At 43.3% G+C, this 23,791-nt stretch overlaps 2 protein-coding genes across 2 annotated transcripts in view; both read right to left on the bottom strand.

The window, feature by feature from the left end:
* ADAM17 (ADAM metallopeptidase domain 17) overlaps positions 12-23,791 on the bottom strand; it is a 42,827-nt gene continuing 19,047 nt past the window's right edge. The window contains exons 7-19 of the mRNA XM_005687094.3: positions 21,485-21,574; positions 19,499-19,612; positions 17,797-17,941; positions 17,595-17,683; positions 14,419-14,571; positions 12,419-12,618; positions 11,337-11,440; positions 5,976-6,110; positions 5,717-5,847; positions 4,863-4,941; positions 3,798-3,886; positions 2,253-2,303; positions 12-1,792 (exon numbers count right to left, since the gene is read on the bottom strand). Of these exons, the coding sequence (XP_005687151.2) occupies positions 1,442-1,792; positions 2,253-2,303; positions 3,798-3,886; positions 4,863-4,941; positions 5,717-5,847; positions 5,976-6,110; positions 11,337-11,440; positions 12,419-12,618; positions 14,419-14,571; positions 17,595-17,683; positions 17,797-17,941; positions 19,499-19,612; positions 21,485-21,574 (1,731 nt within the window). The 3' untranslated portion in view covers positions 12-1,441. The remainder of the gene's footprint in view (positions 1,793-2,252; positions 2,304-3,797; positions 3,887-4,862; positions 4,942-5,716; positions 5,848-5,975; positions 6,111-11,336; positions 11,441-12,418; positions 12,619-14,418; positions 14,572-17,594; positions 17,684-17,796; positions 17,942-19,498; positions 19,613-21,484; positions 21,575-23,791) is intronic.
* LOC102187409 (60S ribosomal protein L36a-like) lies at positions 16,812-17,239 on the bottom strand. The gene has a single exon (XM_005687020.3). It carries the CDS (start codon positions 17,192-17,194, stop codon positions 16,874-16,876), a length of 321 nt encoding a protein of 106 aa, XP_005687077.2. The 5' UTR covers positions 17,195-17,239; the 3' UTR covers positions 16,812-16,873.

Raw genomic sequence — 23,791 nt, 5'->3', positions numbered from 1 at the left:
TGTCATCTGTGCCACAACTACAAAATACGCCCAGAGCAGCTTGTTAATAAGTGGGAAAAAAAAGGTAAAGACAGTTTAGTTTCTTAAAAAGTCACAATTTTATAAAAAATGGTTTTCTTACATTCACTCATACATACACCCACACACCCCACTCACCTTCTATCCGATTGCAGAAGTGTAACTACAATGTAAGAATATCATGACTGGTTAGAGACAGCAAATACCATAAGGTACAGGTTCAAGTATTAGTGTAACAGGTATCTGCGTAACAAACGTCCTTAGAAAAAAAGATACGATTTGTCACAGGTTTGGATGATTGCCCTCAAAGCTTACAAGTTATCTCAGTTAAAATGTGTTGGCTGGTGAGCACATTTCAGAACTCAGCAGGGGAAAAAAGCTTTTAAAGCAGATCAGAATTCAACCTGATGGTTTTTATCCTTCACATAGTAAACGCAGACGTTACTGAAGCACTAGATCAAGAATGAACACAGGTGAATACCAAGGGTTCTTAGAAGTCAGTTGAGAAAGCCCCAGGCCACCACATCACACCCTGTTCCTTTGGCAAGAACCATCTCACATACCCTCTTGGCCACTAGTGTTTGAGCAGAGGCGACCATACCCTTACTCTGAAGTAGTTCAGGTTTTCTGAATGGCAGATGTTTTAAGAGCATGGTAACAGTGCTGACACGTGAAGATACTTAACACAGAAAAACTGCCCAGCTAACTAGGGTCCAAAAACCATTGGCAGGATTTTGTAGATTCATTTGGCTATAATTTGTAACCTTCACTATAAGCTAGACTGTTTTAATTCTAGAAATTAGAAATTCTAACAATTTAGAAGAAACATTAACCTAACATTTCTTATAGTGTAATTCCCTTCTTCTGTTACAAGTTCTAGGTATTAACCTAGAACTACCTAGAAACAGAACCCACATTTTGGAGATAACGTGTAACTTGTTGGTTTTATCTCCCTTTGTCTTGAAGGCAAAAAGTAAATCTGTGTCTGGTTACCCTCACACAAAACCACTACATGCCTATGTTCACCAGGTAATTACAGTGTATTTAAAAAAGAAACTAATCATCTCCCTAATCAGTGCTGTTCTCAATGTAAAAAGTTAATTTACAAAAACGTAAATATTCATAACCTAATCCAGCCATAGTTTCTGCTTTTGCACCACAGGTTGAAGGATACTTTAAAGATAAAAAACTGAAACCTGAAAGCCTCAAAGTAAGCCAGATTCACCTTACCTCTTCAGAGGAAAAGGGCCTGGCCACACCAGTATTACGTATGCCAAGGAAGTCCAAACACATGACCAGCATCTGCTGTGAAGTCACTTCCTTATTTCTCCCAAATCTTCACAAAAAATATGCAGTGATTTGGGGTCAAGTCCCTAAAAAATATTCTGTCCAGGAAATCAGAGAGCCCGGTATGCGGCTGGGACTAGCACTCAGTCTCCTTGCTGTCCACGCGGTTCTGACGCTGCAGCTTGAAGGACGAGGCCTTTTCACTTCTGGTGACCGGATGGTCCGTAAGGTCCTCGAACGACTTGGCAGCTGCACTGCTATTTGGGAAGGGATCCTTTTCAAAGCCATCCTCGTCGGCATGCGAGTCCGTGCTCGGGTCCTCCTGGATAGTGTCCATCCGCTGGTGGTCCAGCTTCGGGGCCAGGGGCGCAGAGGGCGCAGGGGGCATCACGGAGGTGGGCTGCAGGCGACCAGGGGTCTGGGGCGCAGGAAAGGGCTTGATGATGCGCACCGAGGCCGAGTCCATGCTGCTCAGCATCTCCACGTTCTGGAGAGACATGGGGCAGGGGGTGAGCCCCACCAGACGGCCACACCCTTCAGCACCCTGATCCCCACCCATCTTCTGAGGAAAACACCCTCAGAAGCAATTAAACAGCTGCCAAGTGTCCTGACAACCCGTGTGTCAAGACGCAAGAGAGTCAGAAGAACCCTTGTCAAATTAAGATCCCAAGACAAGAAAAGCTCTCCAAACGTGAAAATAAGTCAGCGCCAAACAGCCAACTGCTCACGGCAGCGGGGAGGGCAGAGCGGCGCTCCTCTGTAGTGTCAGTCTCCATCCAAGCAACTGACTAAAAGATCACCTCCAAGAGAATTCACGTTCACATCCTGCCTGCCAGAAGACGGCCCTCCAGCCAAAGAAGCCACAGCTGGGGAGGCCAGTGAAGGTGTCTGCTTAGCAGGCCTCCAAACACAACCGAAAATGACTTCCTTTTGTGTGAGATACTTACGCTGGGGTGGAACAGAGACAGAGACTCAAACTGCTTATCCAGTTTCTTATCCTAGAAAGACAAGAAGAGCAGGGTCATTCCTACAGCCTGCTCAGTAGAGGCTCCGTCCTCCTAAGCCCCTCCTAATAGTACTAGTGAAGGGCTAGCTTAGAGCTTGAGTTGTAGGAAGAGGGAGCAGGTCCAGCAGAAGAGAATGTGAGTTCTACTCAAGCTTGAGGGGCTCTGCCCCAAGTGTTTCCTCTTACACTTGAAGTATGTTTTTTGGCATTAACTGCAGAAACAGGCAAGGTTTAAGTGCCGTTTTTCTGACAGACTTGCCCCACACCCTGGGCAGGAACAACCAGGGCACCTCCGTGCATGCTCAGCACTCAGAGACAAGGGTGACCCTAAGGGCAGCCCTAGGAGGCGGAGGGGCAGTGCCCGCGGCCTCAGTTGGCACTGACCTCAAAGTGCCCGAGACCCCCAGCCTCAGTACTCTTCTCAGCGTGTCCTGAGCTTCTGTGGCCCAAACTCTGACAGGACCTAGGCCTCAAGTCCTGAACTGGCCCTCAAGTCATACTCTGGAAGGCTGGACACACGGGTCGCCCGCCGCCCTGCTCCCTGTCTGGAGCTGACTAGTGACAGGTGACCACGGGCGAGGCAGGAGGCCGAGCCCAGGCCTGACTGCCCCGACCATCTTCTGTGCTTGGAAGCCCACTGCCCGCCCTCCTGTCGGCAGCTCTGCTCAGAAATCTAAGGCCTCCATAGTGGACGGCACTGTCGCAGTGTGTCAGAACTTCAGCTCTTTTAACAGAGCGGGGCTTGAGCAGAGGTTTCCTCAGGCCCAGCAACCTGAGGAAGAACTGTCACAAGACAGAGCCGCGAGGGAAGGTGGCCGGGGCCACGAAGGCCTGAGAGTTCCCTGCACCGGAACCTCCCACGTGCTCATGGGAGGCACCCTGCTCAGGGCTTTCAGAGCAAAGGCCTGGAAGCCTGGGTCTGAGCGCCTCGTCTCTGCACAGCAGACAGATCTTCACTTTCCCACAGAAGCAAGGAGAATGGATTTATAAGAAAACTTATAAAGTACTGGAGCTTCTCAAAGTGCAACCAAGCTTGTTAGCTGTTACTCGTCTTGAACAATCAAACGACTGCTCTGTGTCCTCACAGGGAAGGATCCGAACACCCCAAATGGTGCTGCCGGGACCCTGGACGAGACAGGGCAGTGTCTCTGGACGGCTGCTGGTTGCCATCTGTGCTGTGACAACAGCCTGAAAGTGCTCGGCCGCAGCTTCACTCGAGTCCAGACAAGTCCAGCTGAATAGTCTCTGGTGCTTACAAAGTATAAAATTCCTCAGAAATTACACACAAGAACAAAACAGCCACACACAAAAAACACTGTTTTTAAAAATTTAGTCTTGTAACAAGATATGCTTTCCTAGGGCTAACACCAAAAATGTCATTAGAAACAGGTCAGAGTTTTCTAAGAATAAATTTTATCTTTTCAAAACAGCTCTATGGTTGGAGGTGCTCCAAAATGTTTCAATTACTTAAAAACTGATGACTTACCACACAATGGACCAGAATGCTGAAAGGAATCCAGAATATCAAGGAGAAAACAAGAACGGAACCAACGATGTTATCTGCTAGAAACTTCCCTGTGAACAGTTCCAAACAGTGAATGTCCTGAGCAAGGACTCAGAAGTCGAAAAGCAGCGTTTAAGCTCAGAGTATCATCAGGTGTCAGGGGCACAGACTGCTGGCTGGGTATCGCGATGGAGCTGGCACTGAGAGGCCGGACCCATGCCACCCACGCAAGACCCAAGCACCTCCCCACACACGGGCGCTCTCCCCAGAAAGGCCCAACGCACTTGTGGAGGACACATCACATCACGGGGCAGCCCACCGGTCCCCAGAGGGACGCCACAGGGGGCTCCTGCTGGAGGAGGCTCGTACTAGGAACGATGCTCGCCAAGACAGTGCTGCTGCTGTCGGCACTGTGGTTATTTCTGGGACTAAACTCAATTATGCACCCTAGAGAAGCCAGTGTGCATCCTCACTTCTGGAAAATCTGAGACCCACTTGTAAATAAACGCTTCTCACATCACGCGGGAGTCTGGCGGTCTACAGCTTGCAGTCTACAATCTGATGCACGCTTATGCCGTCAAGAGTACATTTCCAGTAAAGCAGTCTGTGCTTTCTCTTCCCTTGTCTGAAAATCTGTGTATCCATGCTATACAGGTGCAGACCTGTAAGTCCATTTTTTTTTTAGCCAACAAAGTCATTTCAGAACATAAGTGGTGACCATTTCCATCCACTATTGAATGACTGTTAGTCGCTCAGTTGTGTCTGACTCTTTGTGACCCCAGGGACTGTAGCCCGCCAGGCTGCTCCGTCCATGGGATGCTCCAGGCAAGAATACTGGAGTGGATTGCCATTTCCTTCTCCAGGGGATCTTCCCAACCCAGGGATCGAACCCGGGTCTCCTGCATCGCAGGAGGATTCTTTACCCACTGAGCCACCAGGGAAGCCCACTGCAGGATTCGGGCATATCAGTCTGAAACCACACTTTCTAACATTGTCAGGGAAGTCACCTCAGTTCTAAGCAGCCTCCCACCCAGGGAAACCACATACCGAAAGTATTGATGCTCAACTTGTCAATGAACTCCCAGAAACGCTCGATGACATCCTGCACTCGCTTCTCACACTTGCCCTGAGAACAAAAACGTCAGATGTTACTTCAAGGGCCATGCATTTAGAAGGAACGTGGCTTCCTTCATGTTAAAACACATAACTAACGTGAAAAAGGATCCACTGAAACCAAACAGCCCAAGAAACCCACCTGTGACACTGAAATGGGAACCTAAAGTCCATTTTTATAAGTGAATTTAGAGTCACCAGAAGACAAACTCCAGAAAACCAGTCTGTTAAAGATGGGCCAATTCCAGTAAAGACTGCGCTGATCACACACACACACACAACCAGACAGCCTGCAAAAGGCTCCCAAGCCCCTAGCAACCCTCTTCTGTGAGAGTGCCGGGATAGTTCTGTTTCTGTGAGGAGCACAAGGATCTGACGAAGGCCGCCGACAGGTCGTTCCTACCTACTCTGTACCCGTTTCAAGGTCAGAGCCCGCAGTTCTGCAGCATGAGTTTTACAATTAGCCCAGAAAACTAAGTGGGAAGGAAAGTCGTGTCCAACTCTTTGCAACCCCATGGACTGTAGCCTAGCAGGCTCCTCTGTCCATGGGATTTTCCAGGCAAGAAGAGTATATAAGTGGGACTCACTGCCTGAAAAGCAACCAGCTTTAGCAAGAAGCCCCCAGGGCCAGTGCGGTCTCCAGAAATACCCACAGAACCTACCTGGACTCTCACATGAGGACAGTGGTCAGACGTGGCACTGTGTGTTCTGATTTCCTTCCATTTGCAAAGCCAAGCATTTACAAAACAAAAACTTCACGTGAATAAATACTGTACATAAATACTCACATTCATGTCACAGAAGCCTACTGTACAGGGCTTGCCCTTCCTCAAAAACAAGTTCTTCTGTTCGGCGTCGACGTAAGGCATGCAGCGGCCCGAGGGGTCCCTGCAGCACACCTTGCACGAGTTGTCAGTTTCTGAAACGGAGCAGGGCCTCATATACACGCGGTCCTCTGCTGCCCTGACCCTGCCGAGCCCCCAAGGGCGGGGTCGGGCTGGCAGGCAAGGGCCACCTCCACCCCTCCTGCCTTGGACACGCACTCACCATTACACGCACAGGACTCCAGCCTCTGCTCGCGCTCACAGAAGGGCACGCACTTGCCGTCCTTACACTTGCCGAGATCCAGGCACACGGTGTCATCGGCGGCATTTCCAGGAGGTGGGCACTCGCTGCTGTTACCTGCAGCGCGGGGCACACAGTCACCGTGAGTCACCCGGACCTGCTCCATCAGGAGCTGGAGAGCACCGTGCCAAGCACTACGCTGCCCAGTGTCCACTCAGCCCCGCGGCCTTGCCTCCATCAATAGCTACTTGTTCCCGGTATCCTGCTTTTTTTACCTCTTTGTAGTGAACAAAACGTGCGTATGAAAGAAGGTGTATGTAAAACAGATCTCTACTGCTGCCACTGATAAAAGATGCCTGTGAGCCCTGACTTGACTGCACACTCCCCCAGAGGGCCTCCTGCCCACAGCCCTCCCCAGCCCACACGCCCACCACCACGGCCACCCTTCTTCACTTTCTTCCACTCCTCTCACCTCAGAACCTTAACACATGCTGCTCAGTCCCCAGAGGGTTCTTGTCTCCCTCTTTCAGGAGGCCAGGCTGGCCTTCCTCACCCTTTACATTTTCTCTCAAGTATCTCCTCCCCCAGACAACCTGAGGACCACACCCCCGCTGGAGGCCCCTCACCCCATCAGGCCCCATCACTGCATGCCGCCTCCCCACCACAGCACGTCTCCCAGCGTGCATCCGTCTGAGTATCCGTGGGGCCCCATCACTGCACGCCACCCCTCCCCCACAGCACCTCTCCCAGTGTGCATCTGAGTATCCGTGAGGCCCCATCACTGCACGCCACCCCTCCCCCACAGCACCTCTCCCAGTGTGCATCCGTCTGAGTATCTGTGAGGCCCCGTCACTGCACGCCGCCTCCCCTCACAGCACCTCTCCCAGTGTGCATCTGAGTATCTGTGAGGCCCCGTCACTGCACGCCGCCTCCCCCCATAGCACCTCTCCCAGTGTGCATCCATGTGATTATCTGTGGTTCTTTTCTGTTTCTGACCACCAGACTGGTAAGCTCTATGAGAGCAAAACCCAAATCTATGAATGAATCAATGTATGTCCAGTCCTGTCACACTGTAGGTAAACCACAGATATTTCTTGAAAGAATCAATGATTCTTAAGGACAAAGAAAAACCACCCAGAAATGTTACATTCAGGAGAATGGGTGAAATGAGTGATTCATTCTGGAAAATGAGAAACACAAGCAGTTAAAAGTCCACACTAAAAGAGAAGAGAAAAACAACTGTATGAAGACACCATAGGCCTGGGTTTTCAAGTGAGGAATGAAAGTTAAAATCATTCAGTCATGTCCAACTCTTTGCGACCCCATGGGCTATACAGTCCATGGAATTCTCCAGGCCAGAATATTGGAGTGGGTAGCCTTTCTTCCCTTCTCCAAGGGATCTTCCCAACCCAAGGATCAAACTCAGGTCTCCCACATTGCAGGCAGATTCTTTACCAGCTGAGCCACCAGGGAAAGCCCCTAAGTGAATCAAAAGAATTCAGACTTAAAGGTCTGTGAACTTAAAGGACTCTTCCCTTTTCCCCACAGAAGCAGACTTTCATTAACTACCTAATGCAGATGACACACTTAGGCTGTTAACCTTTGCCTCTGATTTTATAAAAATGTGTCACACGTGCTGGGCATTCAAAGTGTCAACAAGCCTGTCTTACAGACAACTCACCCCCCACTGAAAGCAAGCTCTGGAAAAAGGACAGCAAGCTCAGCGCAGGGTTATACTCTGTACTGTCACCATATTTACGTCATGCTGCTCTCAGCAGATCCAAAAAAAAAATGCTTTTGTTGAACATCTGCTCTTAAAAGATTAAAATCAAAGCATGAAGATGCACAGGAAAATAATTAAGGAGCAGGCACTGGGGTCCCTCAGGGGATGCCGTGACAGAGTGGCTGGTGCAGGAGGCCCAGGGAGGGGCCAGAGCATTTCTAACAGGAGCCCAGGTCATGCTGCTGCTACTTCATATAAATACCATGAGAACAAAAGTCTCTTTGATAAGGAAATCTTTTTTCAAATTTTTTTCAGTTCAGTTGCTCAGTCGTGTCCGACTCTTTGCGACCCCATGAACTGCAGCACGCCAGGCCTCCCTGTCCATCACCAACTACCGGAGTTCACTCAAACTCACGTCCATCGAGTTGGTGATGCCATCCAGCCATCTCATCCTCTGTTGTCCCCTTCTCCTCCTGCCCCTAATCCCTCCCAGCATCAGAGTCTTTTCCAATGAGTCAACCCTTTACATGAGGTGTCCAAAGTACTGGAGTTTCAGCTTTAGCATCAGTTCTTCCAAAGAACACCCAGGACTGATCTCCTTTAGAATGGACTGGTTGGATCTCCTTGCAGTCCAAGGGACTCTCAAATTGTTTTACACGTTATTTAAAAAGAAAGCACCTTCCTGAAACTGGTTATTACAGTAAAGACTAACACTGAGCACAGCCAGAAAGTGTTTTTTGAAGGCTGACTGAGATATCCAGGCTCCTGATATGTGACCAACTAATGTGATACTGACAGATCACAGAATGTCTGAATCATGAGTAACATAAAATGCACATTTAAAAGCTGAAGGAAGAATTGAAGTGAGATAGAACTTCACACGCACTAGGATGGCTGTGATCAGAAAGATGGGGGAATTCCCTGGCAGTCCAATGGTCAAGACTGTGCTTCCACTGCAGGGGACACGGGTTTGATCCCTGGTCGGGGAACTAAGATCTTGCATGCTGTGTAGAGCGGCCAAAAAAATAAGACAAACAACAACAAGCACTGGTGAGGATTTGTAGAAATTGGAACCTTCACACATGCTGGTGGAAATGTAAAACGGTGCAGTCACTTTGGAAAACAGCCTGGTAGTTCTTCAAAGGATTAAACAGATGTACCACAGGACTCAGCAATTCTACAACTGGATAGACACAGACACACGAGAAGTAAAAACCTAAGTCTACACAAAAACTTGTACACAAATCTGCATAGCAGCATTACTCACAGCAGCCAAAAAGCAGCAACAATCCAAAATCCATTAATTGATGAATAAATAAGAAAATGTGATATATCCATACAATGGAATATTATTCAGCAATAAAAATAAATGAAGGACTGACTCATGCTACAACATGGATAAGTCTTGAAAACACTCTGAAAGCAGCACACATGTTTATGATTCCATTTACATGAAACATCCAGATTAGGCAAATCCATCGACATAGAAAGTAGAGCAGTGGTTGTCTGGAGCTGGGAGAATGAGGAGATTCGAAATGATAGCTAAAGGGTCTGGGTTTCTTTCTGAGGCAATGAGAACTGACTGGTAGGTGGATGCCCAAACATGAATCCACTAGAAACCGCTGAATGCACACTTCAAGTGGACAGGCAGTATGACATGCTTGTTATCTCTCAATAAACCTGTTACAAAAAATAAGCCAAGCAACCAGAGGATACATAAATTTAAAAATATAAGACGGGATAGATACACCAAATAAGAAAGACACCACGACCACACAGGTAGCAAACTGAACGTTAAACAATTTGAAATAGTATGTGCGTAACTGTTTCACTCTGCTGTGTGCCTAGAACTAACACAACTGTAAGTCAACTGTGCTCCAATACAAATTTCAAAAATTAAAAAAAATTAAATCAGAAAGGAACATTACATAGTGATGAAGGAATAGCAAGACCAAGAAGATGTGGAGAACATGTACCTGATAACACAGCTTGGAGAGTTTTGAAAGGAATAACTGAACTACAGGGACTATTGACAATCAATACAGATCATCTTAAAACTAGCTCCAGACAGATTAAAGTCCTGAAGGTGAAAGATAAAATTATGAAGCTAACAGAACCAACTGTGGAAAATATCTTTGTAACGATCGCGTGCTGTGATCAGCTCAACTCTGTCCATGAGGTAAAAGGTTCGAGTCATCTGAATGAAACCCAACTCTGCTTTCAAATGCAGGCATACCCGTCTGAACACAACTCAAAAAATACACACGCACATACAGAAACAAAATGACAAATTTAAGTGAAAGATTTCTGTTCCAAAAGGACAACAGATAGGAGAAAGGCATATGCAGTATTTAAACCAGATAGATTATCATGAAAGAACTCCTCCAATTCAATAATAGCAAAAATTAAACCCAATTTTTATAAATGGACCAAATAAATGAACTAATTATGTGCAGAAGAAATCTAAATAGCTAGCAAATATACAGATGTTCATGAAAAATGTAAGTAAGGAGAAGAAATCACTTTACACTCAGACTGGCAAAAAAGAGCTGCATAATACGGTGTGTTGACAAGGACATCAGAATGCAGGAGCGTGGACACCGCACGGTGGCGCTGACCAACCCACACTGCTGTTCCAGAGACCAGTGGAGCGCCACCCTCCACGACTGGGCAATTCCATGCTTCCCTATGCACCCAGGAAGCCCTCACGGCTCCCAAAGGAGACGTGTGAGGATGCCCAGTGTGGTCCTACAGGCAGTATTAGGAGAGAAATCCTAGCGGCTATTGCTTGGTGAACAGATAAGCAAACAGTATATCACAGTAAATCACTGGAAACCCAGCAAGGGCCCAAAACAATGAACTAGACACAACACAGAAATACAAAGCAACAGAAAACACAATCGTAAGAACGTGGCATTGAGTTTTCAAAAAAGATCTAATGTACAGTATCATTTTAGCACATCAAAAACACACATGTAGGGAGTTCCCTGGTAGTCCAGTGGCTAAGACTCTGTGCTCCACTGCAGGGGGCCACGAATCCGATCCCTGGTCAGGAAACTAGAGCCCACATGCTGCAACTAAGACCAGTGCAGCCAAACAAATAAATATATAGCTTTTAAATGTACAGAAAATAACGGGCTTCCCAGGTGGCTCAGTGGTAAAGACTCTGCCTGCCAATGCAGGAGACACAGAGATGCAGCCTCAGTCCCTGGGTCAGGAAGATGCCCGGAGGAGGAAATGGCAACCCACTCCAGCATCCCTGCCTGGGAAATTCCATGGTCAGAGGAGCCTGGTGGGCTATAGTCCATGGGGTCACAAAGAGCTGGACAAACAACTTAGCAACTCAACAACAACAGCAACAAAAAATAACACTACCTCAAGGACATACACCTATCCAGGCAAATATCAAAGACACTAAAGCTGATGCCTATGAGAGAAAGGAGAATGGAAGTGAATGCTCGCAGGTCTTGCAGTGACCAATGCGAAGCGTGCTGCAATCAACTCAACTCTGTCCGTGAGGTAAAAGGTTCAAGTCATCTGAATGAAACCCAACTCTGCTTTCAAACGCAGGCATACCCATCTGAACAAATTATTCTAAGAGAACCACCAAGAGGACATACCTGTACAATAAGACACGCCTTTGCAAGTAGCATTAATGGCCTCTTGGCACTTCTTCTGGGCCGTCTCGAACTGACAGTTTTTACAGCAAGGACTGTTCCTATCACTGCAGAGGAAGAGCACACAGTCCAAGTCAACGGCCAGCTTCACAGCTCAGACTATGGTCATGCATGCCACAGGCCCCGAGAGGGCAGGGCAGAGTCTCCTGAGGCCACCTACTCCTGCACAGACTCTCAGGTGCTGGCACCACCAGACACGGTCCCTCTGCCCTTCCTGATGCAGACACGGGCAGCAGAGTGGTCCATACTCACTCATCTTTAAAACACCTTGGTGTCCTTGGTTTTCATTCACTTAATACATTTTTTTCTTAAGGGACTTCTTTTTTAAAGGGACTTCCCTGGTGGTCCAGTGACCTCCCAATGCAGGGTGCGTCAGTTTTCCATCCTTGGTTAGGGAACTGAGATCCCTCAATGCCGCATGACCCAGCCAAAAATTAAAGCAAAAAAACAAAAACCAACCCCACAAGGCAATCAGTAGTCAAGAAACTAGGCAGCCTGGTCAGTATTTACAGTGTTAATATGCACTGTATACAGTTAAATCTGCCATAAAGTTACCCCCTCTACTTCTAAGCCAGGCACAGGACATTAAAAATGGAAATATAAGACTTCTAACTTGTAACCTGTAACAAGTTAGAGGTTTGTAACTAAACCTTCCTCCACATTTGGTTTCTGTAGCATTCTTTAAGGCTATTCTACAGCACGGATACACAGTAATGAGTTTATGTCCCAGGACTGTTGTTATGAAGAAATGTGGCCATAAACCTCCTTGCTAAGTCATCTTCATAATCTCTGCTTCCTTAGGATTCTCTGTACTACAGCATTGCTACAGCAGAGAGGATGCAAGACCAAGGATTTGTCATGGAATGTCAAACTGCTTTCCAAAAAACATTTTTTTTTTGGCTGTACAGGAGTAGACACACACTTTCACAGGCCCTCTAATGATTCTAAAGGCCTTGCGTTTTCAGCCCACCGTTTTGGAGATCCCTCATTAGGCACCCGAACACCTGCCATGCCGCACCCCTCACCTGCACTGCACACCCGGCCTCAGCGTGCAGTCGCTGTTGCAGCAAGTGTCGTTGTTGAGGTACATGATGCCGGGGTCGCACTCCTCGCCCTCGTCCACCCTGGAGTTCCCACATACTTTGTTGCTGCGTTCTTGGAAACACTCCTGGGACTTGCTTTCAATGGTTTTATAGATGGACTGTTTACTGCAGTTTGAAAACATCTTAAGAGAAAAAAGGCCACATAGGACCCAAGATAACATAAAAATTCAGGTAGTGTTTGTGCTTATTCTCCAGGGACAAACTTTAACGCAAAAGCCACAACCAGGACCAGCTTGAAGGCTTTTTAGGTTCACTGTTGCCTTTAAATGCCATTTGCATGGTACCTTCCTCTGTAGGAGGCTAGAAACATCATGTGAATTTGGTGAAGAGCCTAAAATTCTTCACAGGAAAGTAAGCTACACAAATGCTGAGACCAAACACCTCCACCAGTTGGGCATGAGCAGAGAGTCACCAGTCTAAGCTCAGTGACTTAGTGGCCGAGAGTGGCCCCACTGCAGGGACACTGAGAACCGGGCAGACCCCTTTACCCTGTCTTCCTAGATACAGTGATCCAGGCCTGCAGAACACACCTGCTCTGATTCCCTGAATTTACATCAGTCATCCATGTTTAAAGTGTTTTAACAGCTGAGTTTAGTAAGAAGTATGATACTACATATATATGTGTGTGTATATATAGTCTATTAAAAGATTAAATTCCAAATTATTACCTAAACGTCTTCATGGGTTTCCAAGATCTTAAGTTTGAGTTGCTACAGCTGACCCCTGGCTTGTCCACTTGATATGCAAAACCATAGAAATGACCTACATTTGGGCATTTTTCCTGATGCTCTAAAACAGAGTCCAGCTCCCAAACAATTTGAAAATATCAAGAAAAGCAGAACAAGATTTGGGTAAAACTCAGCCCGAGTACTTTTAGAGGTAGAGCCTCCACAGTCTGCAAATGACTACAATGGCTGCATCTGCCACCCAGACAAGCGCCATAGACCCCTGAGGAGCAGAGCACGAGACCGTCATGAGACCGTATAGAACATACACTTGTCTCTGGCCACAGCTACTGGCCCAGAGCTCCTGAAACCTCCCCAATTTCCTAGGTAATAGGAGTGTCTTTTGTTGTAATGCGCAGACTCTGAGTGGGCTCCTGAGTGGGCACTGGTCATCAGAAAGACCAAGCCACAGTTAGAAGCTTGGAATTTTCAGCCCCACTTCCCATTCTCTTGCAAAAAGGAAAAAGGACCAGACAGACGTCTATGAAGACTTTCAGTTTAGACTCTACGAGTGAGTCACAGCCTCTCTCAGAAAGTCTCTGAAGCTGTTTCCCATGTCCCAAGTCAATGAGTATCGAGTATTCCAGACACCTTCAACAGAATATGATCTTTCTACTTACTTGACAAAGTAAATATTATCTACTGCATACCAGGTACCCTGAATGAGCACTAGAGACAGAGCTGTAAACCAGAAAGGCAAGCGCCTTACCCACAGGACACTTACATCTGGCAAATTACATAGTTTGTTGCAAAAGTTTATTAAAACATGCAAATTATGAAGCAATGTAGAGCTAATATGAATGATACGCTTATAAATGAAAGAATATTTTAAATGAAAGAATATTTTAAATGAAAGAATATTTTAAGTGAAAGTCTAAGCCCATCAGATCCTGCAAACTAGGATTCCAGTGCAAGGCATTAAACAATTAACTTTCCATACAGCTCAAAGCAACACATGATTACCTTTGACAACACACAGTCCACATGAGCAGACTTAGAGGGACCATGTTTCGCGGCACTTGCTGATGTGCAATTCCATCCCTACCTGCTGCTGTCCAGTCACTCAGTCATGTCCGACTCTTTGTGACCCCATGGGTTGCAGCATGAGTGGGAAGCTTTTCTGGGCTCTCATTATCATTCAGCATCATCTCTTCCTCCCTGATCACATTTAAAACAAAAGCACCAGAAGGCACGTACCTTATTGTTCTCGTGGTCGCCACTCACAGCTATGGGGTACATGACGTACTTCCCTCCCTGGTCCTCATTTGGGGCACATTCTGCCAGACCATCTGGGTCGTGCTCTGCTCCGAAGTTGTGCCCCAATTCGTGAGTTGTAACGAGGTCAGCTTCCTGAAGGATCACGCAGCGAAAACATTACTTCCTAACACTTAACCATCACCTGCTGTGGCCAGCTGGGCTCCGCTCTCTTAAATGGGACCTGATCAGTCAGATTCAGATCAACAACAGGGCAACAGCTGGACTATGACTCCTTCTATCAGTTACAGAAATTAAATGGAATATTTAAGACTGTATTGAATACTGTTAAGTTGTATTACATGGATGAATTTAAATCAATGTGAGAAAATATAAATTAAAAGATAGACTGGAACACTCAATGAGGAACCAAACACTGGCCATTCCAAAACTGCCTGGCACTGATAAACCAAAGAGTTAACAACCAATCACTCAAGCCCCCCGCCCCCCCACCCCTCATCTCAGTCACATTCCGGTTAGATCTAAGTGTGGTGGGAAGGTTAAAACTTGACACTAAAGAATAGCAAAACAATGTTCGTTATCCCAGTGACTGAATGCCTGTCCAATGACAATCTTAATGACCTAGAGGATTTTGTTCAGAATCCAGCTGAAGGATTGTACTGAACCTATCAGATCACCAGAGGATTTCTATCTGAATAGAATGGTAAATTTAGCCAGTAAAGCTAAAAATTTTCCCATATTTAACTGCATGAGATAACAATTTACTGATTTTTTTTCCCCCCGAGATGGGGGAGGGGGGGATCACTCCATGGACATGAAAAAAATCTATACATATTTTACAAGACACTGTATATTTTTTTAAAAAACAAAGAGTCCCAATTCTGAAACCAATGTGTTGAAGATTTCCAAGTGTTAATGGTAGTAAAGAAAACTTTGCATTTTTAACAAAAAAAGTATTCAAATCCCAAAGGTGCAATATGGGCAAGTAATTCCATACTATGCTTTGGAAAAATTCATTAGTGGATTCTCTAATCCACTTCAAAAAAAAAACAGACTAACACTTTAAAAAACATGTAAATAATTTATTTTTTGGTTCCATGTGTCTTAAATAGAAAAACTCTGGAAGACATGTCCTGAAATCAAACCACTGATGACACTGTAATGCCAAAAAGGTAAAGGAGCACCATAAAAACAATTTCGGAAATTAAACTTTCCAAAAACTGCTTATTGTATTTTCTTCTTTCATCCCATTTCACTTTTTTTTTTTAATTCACCAAAGTCCGTAATTTATATTAGGTTTGCTCTTTGTGTTGTACTCTCTATGGGTTTTGGCAAACACATAACGTCTTTTCTTTTTTAAAACAATTATTTTTGATGTGAACTATTTTTAAAGTCTTTATCGAATTTTTTACAATATTACTTGTTTTATGTTTTGATTTTTTGGCCATGGGGCATGTGGGATCTTAGCTTTCTGACAAGGGATCGAATGTGTACCCCCTGCATTGGAAGGCAGAATCTTAACCACTGGACTGTCAGAGAAGTCACCACATGTTTTATATCCATCATTAAAGTATACAGAATAGTTTCAACACCCGAAAGAAAATTCTCTGTATTCCACCTACTCATCCCTCCCTCCACTCTTGGCAACCACTCATCATTTTATTGCCCCCGTGGCTTTGCCTTTTACAGAATGTCATACAGATGGAATCAAACAGATTGGCTTCTTCTACTTAATATATTAATTCTTTGGGCCAGACAATTATTTTGCGTGCTTGTTGGGGGGTGGTGGTGCTGTCTTGTGTATTACAGGCGGTTTAGCAGCATCCCTGGCCTCTAAAAAATAATAATAATATACATTTATGGTTCTTCCATGTGTTTATAACTTGATAGCTCTTTTTTAAAGTGCTTAATAGTATTCCATTATCCGGATGTACCCGTTTGTTTATCCATTCACCTACAGAAAGACATCTTGGTTGCTTCCAAGTCTTGGCAATCACTAATAAAGCTGTTATAGACATCCACGGGCAAGTTTCTGTGAGGACTCCTTTGACTAAACACTAAGGGTGCTGAGTCCAGTGTAACACCAGAGTATGTTTATTTTTCTGAGACACTGCCACACTGTCTTCCTAAGTGATTGTATTAATACCATTTTGCATTTCCACCAGCAATGTATGAGAATTTATGTTGTTCCACATCCTCACTAGCGTTTGGTATTATCACTACTTTGGATATTAGCAATACTATTAGTTTTATAAGGGGCTCTCTTTGTTTTGATTTGCAACTGCCTCGTTTCATCGTTTATTTGCATCGTTTCATTATGTTTATTTGCCATCTGTATATCTTCTTCACTGAGGTATTTATTTATTTATTTTTTAAAGCATAAATAAGAGGATTTTATTGATGGTATTTTTATTGTCTTCATAATAAAATACGAAGCTCAAAACTGGATCACTTGGCCCTTTCTCTTCTTATCACCTCCCAGCTCAAAATGCTTGCATCTCTTAATAGCCAGCATTCTCTTTGATCTACAGTTGGGCTCAACACATTCAAGCCCCAGTACAATCTTCTTTGTAGTTTTAGCCTTTTTCCGGAAAATCGGCTTAGTCTGCCCACCATAGCCACTCTGTTTCCTGTCATAGCGCCGCTTTCCCTGGGCATACAGAGAACCCTTGCCCTTCCTGTACTGTGTCACTTCGTGGGGCTGATGCTTCCCACACTTCTTACAGAAAGTCCGGCAGGTTTTTGGAACATTCACCATGTTTGCGAAAGCGATACCAGCACAGAAAGCTGCTGAGGTATTTATTAAGACCTTTGGCCTATTTTAAAATTGGGTTGTTCATTTTTTTATTTTTGAGTTTTCAGTATACCCCTTATATGTTCTGGATAGCAGTCCTTTATCGGGAGCTACAGATGAAGGGCTCCAGAAAGAATGTCTTTAGGAAAGACAGTGATACCAACTGGTCTCTAAAGAAGTTTGACAGCTGACAATATTTTCTTCTTTATACTTTTCATATTTATCACTAAAAACATACATCTGTTTAGGCAGAGACAAAGAACAGTATGCATTACTTTTAAAAAACATCTACATAAATATGTAACTGCTGAGGTCCCACTATAATAAACTCAAAATCTACTCTTTTAAAAATTGAAGAACATACCTTTGTAAGGATGGTTTTACCATAATTTTTTGTGCTGGTCAAACCACTATTCAAATAGATATTTTTCTTTCCAATTGGACTGTAATAAGCTACAGGAAAAAAGAAACAAGTGGCTTGTTCAATAATTATAATGACACAATTATATTATAATCCAATCACCTTGCTATTCCCACATATTTCATACAACAAATGGAAAACTTACCCTTTGGACAAACACCTCCATGACTGTTCGCTCTGGGAGAACCAACATAAGCTAAGCCAAGGGTTCCCATATCAAAATCTTGGTACGTGAAAAGATGTGCTAGGCAGACTTTAGATGCTTCTTCAGCAATATCAAAACTAAATTGCTTTTAAAAAAACAAAGTGCTCTTAATTAATCAGTTACATCAGACTAAGAGATGTTTCAACTAAATATTCCAGAATACTACCATACTGTACAACTGCATTTTTTCACATTTTTAAAAAAACTGACGTATAGTTGATAGACATAAATTACAGATGTACAAAATATAGTAATTTACATTTTAAAGGTTATACTCCATTTATAGTTGTTATAAAATACTGGCTATATTCCCATGTTGTATCCTTGTAGCTTATTTTATACGTAACAGTTTGCACCTCTTCATCCCCTCCCCCTATATTGCCCTTTCCCTCTCCCCACTGGTAACCACTGATTTGTTCTCTGTATCTGTATTTCTTTGTCGCCACATTCACTAGTTTGCTGTATTTATGGATTGCATATATAAATGCTATCACACAGTATCCTTCTCTAACTTATTTACTTATCATAAGACCCTATATGTCCATCCCTGTTGTTGCAGATAGCAAAATTTCATTCTTTTTCATGGCTAAGTAGTATTACACAGATATAGCACTCTATGGCTCTCAAACTAATAATCGCCTTAATTCCCCTCAAGCTTTGAAAACCTGACTTCACTTCAGTCTTGCGAGACTCTAACCAGAGAATCCAAATGAGCCACACTGTGGACTCAGCCTAGAAACCATCAGATAAACAAAGTGCTGTTTTAAGCCGCTAAATTTGTGGTAATCTGTTAGAGCAGCCATGGGAAACTAACACATTAACCACACAGTAGAAAGTAAATGCTATCACTTCACAGAAGGCCATTTTACAACAAAGCAAAGGTATAGACAGAGTGTGTATTAGTCGTTCAGTCGTGTCTGACTCTGCAACCCCAGGGACTGTAGCCCGCCGGGCTCCTCAGTCCATGAAATTCTCCAGGCAAGAATACTGGAATGGGTTGCCATTTCCTTCTCCAGGGAAATCTTCCCAACCCAGGGATCGAACTTGTGTCTCCTGCATTGCAGGCGGATGCTTTACCATCTGAGCTACTAGGGAAGCCCATAGATAGAAACCCAGGAACAGAAATGATAAATCTTATCAGGACAAGAATCCATATGGCATACAGTATTTACGTCATCCTTAGTTACCAGAATAAAAACACACAAATTTAACATTTCCTGGAGCACTTTCAGATCTCCACATTACACCTCTACCATCTAACACATTTTCATACCATTTGGTAATTACTGACCTCAGAGATCTACTAATAAGCTTCAAAGAGACCTGAACTAACAGAATTATGTCTAAGAAATTTATTCAGAGTAAGGAGGGTATCATTTCCTAAAGCCCCATTACTTCACTAGATTTGCAGCGATTTTACCATTAAGAAGCATTGCTTTCTAGCAATTTTCACTTTCAGTTCTGTCCACCTTGCTGTCTGCCCAGTGACAGGGGAAGAGGTCACCGCTGGATCAGCTGGGGTGTGCTGACCCTGGTGCTCACCACCTCTAAGACATCCCCTCATTAACACAGACATGACCCATATTTTTAGAAATCACAGAATGGTGTTAAACAGTATCACACTCGGGGTTCCATGACCTACCTCTAGCAACATCTTCACATCCCAGGCATCTTTTTCTTCATTTGGGTAACTTTTTGCCATATTGAAGTGCCTTTCACCAGGTTTCACTGCTTGTGGAGACTTGAGAATGCGAATCTATACTTAAAGAGATAAAATACTTAGAACACTTCAGAAAAGTTCACAAGACTAAAATAATACTGCATTGTTTCAACTAAAAAAGACCATTGACCATTCTTAAAAAAAAAGTTTTAGAGTCAAAACTCCATAAAATTCTTCAGTTCTAATGTCCAATGATTAAAAACAAACTTAGAAGCAAAATGGTATGAAAAATATGTCAAAGAATGATTTATAAATTTATAAGTGTACTCCTTTTTATTTCTTTATTTAGTTGGAAAAAATAAAAACCTAGGCTCCGTGAGCCTAAAATCATTTATTCCAGTGATTCAGAGATGAGAATGAGATGTGCAGCTCTGCACACCACAGACATGTAAGTTTTTTTTTTTTTTTAAGGGAGTTTTTCCTTATACATATAGCACAAATTCATATTAATCCTACTTTAAAAAAAAAAAAAAAAGGAATGTTGGTTTCTCTCCAAAGGCTAATGCAGAAAGGAACAAAGTCATGCTCAGCTCACTGTTTCTGGCATCTCTTCCAGATCTGCCTGCCTACAGAGGGGATACTGCAGTCTGCTACCCCTCCGAGTGGTAAATTCACTGGGGTGGGCTCTGAAGCTCTCGTGCTGGGTGATCAAGGTCCATTCTGGGATGAACTAGGTGGGAGACCACTGTGACTGCACATCTAAACCACATTCTCCAACCCACCTATCATCATTAAATAAGCTGGTATCTTAATCTCCTACCACATCAAGTTTTTTCCAAACAGGTTCCAAATTCCTAAAGCAAAAAGCAGCTTTATTTATTGGTCTGCTAGAATTCAAATATGCTGCAGCTACTTTAAACAAGTAAGACACCTTTATTGTATCATAATGGGGTAATCATCAACATATTCATGAAATGAAAAAGGTGCAAAAGAGTACAACGTACCACACATAGACAAACACATGCTATACATGCACAAAATATCTCTGGGGAGAGATATGGATGAAACTAGAGACATGGATGTCTCTGGGGAAAGGAACTGGTTTGACAACGGGTAGCTGAGGAGACTTACTTTTCACTGGCTTTTGTACCAAGTGTATATATTACCTATTCAAATAAAAACTTTAAAAAGGAAACGCAAAAGAGTAAAAGGAAACGGAAAAGGGAAAAAATAATTCTTAGTTTTATACAAGTACTATAAAAGTGTAACATTTATTAAAAGTATGATACATGATTTCAAAAGCTTTTTTCTTTTTATTCTCTATATTCTACACTACAGAACCTGTAATATGGCTACTTTAGTACACACAACCTGATAAAAAAGAGATAATTTCCTTAATTTACATGTCAAAATGTCTGTCCAAAGTAATAACCAATTTCAGAATACTTGCTAATAACAAGTCCTATCAATTTGAAACAGTTTTTACTATGTGATATAATTAGGATGACATTAATACATCAGTGATGGACACCATTAACAGATAGGAACTCAGAAGATTCTTAGGAAAAGAGATCTAATGGTTCTATATGTATAAATGCCTTGAAAATGTACACACAGAATTTTTGAATGAATTTTCTAAGGCTTCAACAATGTGTTAGAATTCTAACTAAAGACATTAAGCATAATCAAAAGTAAAGCAACACAGAAGAAAAAAGGCCATGAATGCAGAAAAAAGGAAAGCTCTTAGTAGCGTAAGAAGGTTTCCTGCCTAAAAGAAGCCTAAGAACAGAATATTTCATAATCTATAAATAGTATCAAAACACTTATCAGATAAAAATCACCGTCATATCAGAATATTAATTCATGATTAAAGTAGAAGATAAGTTTCTGGGCTGTTAATACAAGTGACAAATATTTATACCACGCAACTTACTTGAACATTATAACAAACATCCCTTGATTAAATACCTGTTCTATCTGTATTCCATAACCTTTAAAACCTGCATTGTCCCATGAAGTGTTTCGATAGATGTCATCAACTCTGTCAATCAACTCTATCTGTGTGTATACAAAGAGAGAAAGAGAAAGACATGTATATTTTACCATTCTTGGCAGTCTACTGTTAAGTTCTTCCGGGATTAAAAAAAAAATCAATTCAAATACCACTGTAGTAAGTTTCACCAAGTAAAAAAACTGACATTAGGATGTTACTCTTAATGTTGACTGTTCTATCAAAGAAAGTATTTCTAGCCTCAAACTTAAAATGTTACCAGAATAAAGCAGTTGCACAATTAACCCCCAATTTCAGGTAATCAACTGCATAAAGAATGGAAATATTAAGTAATGGGTTTTTTCAAAAACTGCCACTCAACTATGGAAATCAAAGTTAATAGTCAATTTACCTAAAATAGCCCAAAGAAGTATCTGTTCACTCTATCTCTTGCCACATACTTCAAAAAAAAAAAAACAAAACACCCTTCAGAAAGTAGTAAGGAGCAGTGGCACATACCACCACCACTGTCCCAAACCCTCCCTAGGCAAAGTTCAGCACCCAAGCACGAGGCAGAAACAGGAATGAGGTCTCACCATGTCGCCTCGCTCCCGTCCTCTGATGGGGGCTGGGGGAGAGGTAGAGTACAGAGATTACTGAGGGAGGAGGGACAGCATAATAGCCAAGTATGATTCAAACTACAGTAGGGACAAGATACTCATTACCTATCTTTTCCTTAAGAGATTTTACTGTTCAAACTGGGTAAATGAGGTTTGTTCTGGCAACTGCGAAGCATGTTACAGGTCTAAGAAATTGTTCTTTGCTTACGGTAACTCTAAGACCAAGAAACGCAATTTCTGGGAATTCCATGTGGTCCAGTGGTTAGGACCCTGCCTGCCAATGCAAGGGACACAGGTTCAATCCCTGGTCTTGGAAGATCCCACATGCCGCACAGTAACTAAGCCTGTTTGCCACAATTATTGAAGCCCGCATGCTCTAGAGCCTGCAAGTCACAACTAGATAAAGTCCACACTCAGCAACAAAGACCTAGAGCAGCCAAAAGAAAAAGAGAAATGCAATTTCTAAGACAAGACCTTCCATTATATTCATATTCCTGGTGTAATGAACAAAGAAGTAAACTAAGAGGCCCTAATACAAAACCCACACTAAGAAAAGAAGCCTCTCAAGAAAGAATACACGGGCTTCCCTGGTAGCTTGGTGGAAAAGAATCTGCCTGCCAATGCAGGAGACACAGGTTCAATCTCTGATCCAGGAAGATCCCACATGCCGTGGAGCAGCTGAGCCCTACACCTGAGTACCCAACTGTTGAATCTATGCTCCCTGACAAGAGAAGCCACAGCAATGAGAAGCCCAAGCATCCCAACAGGAGAGTAACTCGCTGCAACTAGAGAAAAGCCCGCACAGCAACCAAGACCAGCACAGCCAATAAACAAAGTAATTTTAAAAAAGAAAGAGTTTCTTACTTAGGAACAAGACCGATAGTGACTTCACACACTACTCCCACTACCCTCGTAATAAAATTACTTGACATGGAGGGCAAGGGAAAGAAGGGCACAAAAAACGCACAGTATGGGACCAGCAAGGCGTGGAGAAAGACGGCTTTGCTACACTGGGCTCTGCAGCACTGCAGAATGAATAGCCACATTCTCTTTAACTCCCTCAACGTCATTTCAGTCACTGCCAAGCGATCACGAGGAATGAGGTCAGACTGACAAAAAATGTCAATGAAATATGATTCCCTTGACTTTCAAAATGATAACAGTAAATGCTGAAAAATCCAGCACCAGTGGTTCTGTAATCTTGCCTTCAAATCTATGCCCTACAGTTCCATTTATTCCACCCGGTTACGGCCTAACGATTAGATATTTTACATGATACAAACGAAGTGACCAGTCCCTCTGATAGACACATATAAGCAAAAACAACACACACAAGTTCATACAGATACTTGTTTCCCCCACTCTGGAGTATACATCTATATGTCCCAGCAACGCGACCACTGTCATCTCAACAGTGACATTTTCACAGAGTTTTCAGTTCTATAAAGACAGAAGGTCTACGTTATGAACTTTCCTTAAACATAATATGCATAAAAATTCTGATGTGCAGAAAAGCCTAGCTGAAAGGTAAAATGGTTTTCAAAAATTTGAAAATAGCATCTAACAACTAACAATAATCAAACCATATTATTGTTTAAATAACGTTAAGAACCTCAGTGACAGACCTCAAATATTCTAGGAAATCACAAAGCATCTGAAACAGAT

Source organism: Capra hircus, chromosome 11 (genome assembly GCF_001704415.2).
Source record: "Capra hircus breed San Clemente chromosome 11, ASM170441v1, whole genome shotgun sequence".
In the NCBI taxonomy this organism is placed as follows: domain Eukaryota; kingdom Metazoa; phylum Chordata; class Mammalia; order Artiodactyla; family Bovidae; genus Capra; species Capra hircus.
The sequence above is the reverse complement of the archived record's forward strand: the minus strand, read 5'-3'. Positions and strand labels throughout refer to the sequence as shown.